This window comes from Hippocampus comes, unplaced genomic scaffold (genome assembly GCF_001891065.2).
Source record: "Hippocampus comes isolate QL1 unplaced genomic scaffold, H_comes_QL1_v1.1 scaffold354, whole genome shotgun sequence".
Lineage (NCBI taxonomy): Eukaryota > Metazoa > Chordata > Actinopteri > Syngnathiformes > Syngnathidae > Hippocampus > Hippocampus comes.
The window spans coordinates 14,640-17,001 of record NW_017805194.1 but is presented as its reverse complement, the minus strand read 5'-3'; the positions used below and the strand labels follow the sequence as shown (position 1 = coordinate 17,001).

The following is a 2,362-nucleotide window of genomic DNA, read 5'->3' as shown; positions in this document are numbered from 1 at the left end:
TCCACAAGGGGGGGGGGGGGGGTATCGGCGAGCTTAGACCGGCGCGGCACCGTCTCGTCGTGGTCGGTGGACGGCGAGTGGCAAAATGGCCGCCCCAGCAGATGCATCAAAAGCGCTGCGTTTTTTTCCTGCTCCGTTGACATTGCCCATGGGCAATATTCCCGAGAATGCCGCGTTCAGACTCCTGGGGGCCTATTGAACATTTTGGCCTTTGAAATGTGAACAGCGATCCGGAGGCGTTGACTGCAAGCGCGACGACGCGCGTCTCGATGAGACGAAAACGGGTCAATGACGGAGTAAATGATTGACGCGGCCTCCAAAGCCCAAAGCAGACCCAAGCGGAGCCTCGCCATTGGCTCGGCCGAGACCTTGTGGCTTAGCGTGCGTGTGGCGCTTTGCTGTGGGCAGCTGTTGGGCCAGCGGACGTTCATCTCGGGCTACACGGACAACAAGGTCTTCGACGCCATGCTGAAAATCAGCGACAGCAGCCGGATCACCATCAACGCCGCCGCCCACAACGACAAGGACTTGCTCTTCTATGAGGAGATGATGATGTGAGTCCCCTACACCCCGGCCTGCGACACATTAAAAGATTCTCTTCTTCACGCTCCTTTTATGACCGGTTTCCAGCTCTTCTCCGACCCTCACCACTTTTGACACAACTACTTTCTTATCACCACTCTTCCATCCCTTTTTCGTTGTTGTTGTTGTTATTTTTTTTTTTTGCAACTCTCTGACCCCACTTTCTGTAAGCGTCAACGCCGGCCGTCTGCTTTTCAGGAACGGGACCTGTTTCGGCACCAAGATGAACATCTCCATCGACGGCAATGTGGCGTCCGCCAAAAGTGAGCCGTCTTTGTCGTCTGACGCCGCCGCCTTTGGCGTTTGTGTCGACCGTGGACGCTGACGTTGGCGTTTTGTCGTCCTCAGTGCAAAACATCTCGTCCGTCTTCCACTGGCTGCCCACGTGCGACGGCTGCCAGTTGTTTAGCATCAACAGCACGGCTCGTGACCTGAAGACCTTCCTAGAGCTTTTCGGCATCCACCTCGGCGAAGCCGTCAACGACCAGATCAACGCCCGCTGCCTCTACCTGTTAGGTGAGGGGGAAATGTCAAGCCCATGCCTACCTTATTGGCTTTGTGCGCATATGTGTCCGCCAGCATGTGATGTCACGCTATTGCTCGGGACCGTTCTTTAGGCTAAACGCTAGCGAGCACGACTGTTACTCCTGATGTGAAGGCTGTTAGCTCGCGATGACATCTGTGGCGCGGACGCATTTGAGGTGCCCTGCCGCCATCTTGTGGGGTCCGTAAGCTATGACGCCCAAAAGAGCCACTTTTCCTTCCGCAGCTCCAGGGAACACGGTCAAGGACTCCGACCTGGAACACTTCAAGAAGCAGGCCCACTGCTTGGGCTTCTCCGGGGAACCCAACTTCATGATCGACCCCAAAAAAGGTTCGGTCGCACTGGCGCCTCTCTCGCGAGTCCCGCCAATCGTGCAGTACCTGTCAGTCATCTTTTCTCTTTTGTCTCTCGCAGACTTCTGTGACGGCCACAAAGTGGTCATGCTCAACTGACGTGCTGATTAAAGAAATCAAAGAGCAACATGAGTCTGTGTGGTTTTTTTTGGCGCAGCTAGCTAACCACGCTCATCGTTAGCGTGACAGTGTCTTGTCCAGGCAAACCAAGACAATGAAAGTATTTTTAAAAAATGATGAGATTTGTTTAAGAAAGAAAAAGAGAAGAAAAAAACATGGGACACCGTTCACAGATCTGTCAAGGGAGCCTTCTCTCCCTCTGCTTCTTGCGCTCTCATTTTATCTTGTTGGGGGGTGGTGAAGGTCAGCTCAATCAGCATTTTGAGCAGCTACACGCAGACAGGTGTCCCCTGTGCCGGTGCGTGAGACAAACCTGCAGTTCCTGCTGTCTCCACTGCAGGGCGCTCTCCGTCTGCGAGAGGATCCACGGCAGGGAGGATGCATCCCGGCAGAGGACTGACTGTGAGGGGGTGCTCACGTTCAACGTGCGGCACTGGCCCAGCGCGAAGAGAACAGCAGCAGCGACAAGACCAAACGTAAAAACAAAACGAACCAGGTTATCGACTTGCTGTTCACAAACAAGACATCGGCGTACACAAAGTCAACTGGGCCTCATGTAGTCGCTCACAAACAACAACGACAACAAGGGGACTTTTGCAAACGTGTAGCGGTTGACAAACACCGAGTCGTGACACGCAAACAATGTCGTGTCGCTACCAAGGCCAGACGTCACGCGGTTGTTGACAAATGGTAAGCGGGTGCAAGTCACCCACCAGCTTGTCGACAGCCTGCGCCACAGCCTCTGGCATGCCCTCGGCGTCTG

The 2,362-nt window shown here is 54.4% G+C and overlaps 1 protein-coding gene across 1 annotated transcript; it reads left to right on the top strand.

Moving 5' to 3' along the window:
- Positions 1-300: 300 nt before the first annotated feature.
- Positions 301-1,606, top strand: LOC109515129 (uncharacterized). The gene is made up of 5 exons (XM_019868730.1): positions 301-554; positions 781-845; positions 931-1,098; positions 1,352-1,456; positions 1,541-1,606. Exons 1-5 carry the CDS (start codon positions 301-303, stop codon positions 1,576-1,578), a joined length of 630 nt encoding a protein of 209 aa, XP_019724289.1. The 3' UTR covers positions 1,579-1,606.
- Positions 1,607-2,362: the final 756 nt, after the last annotated feature.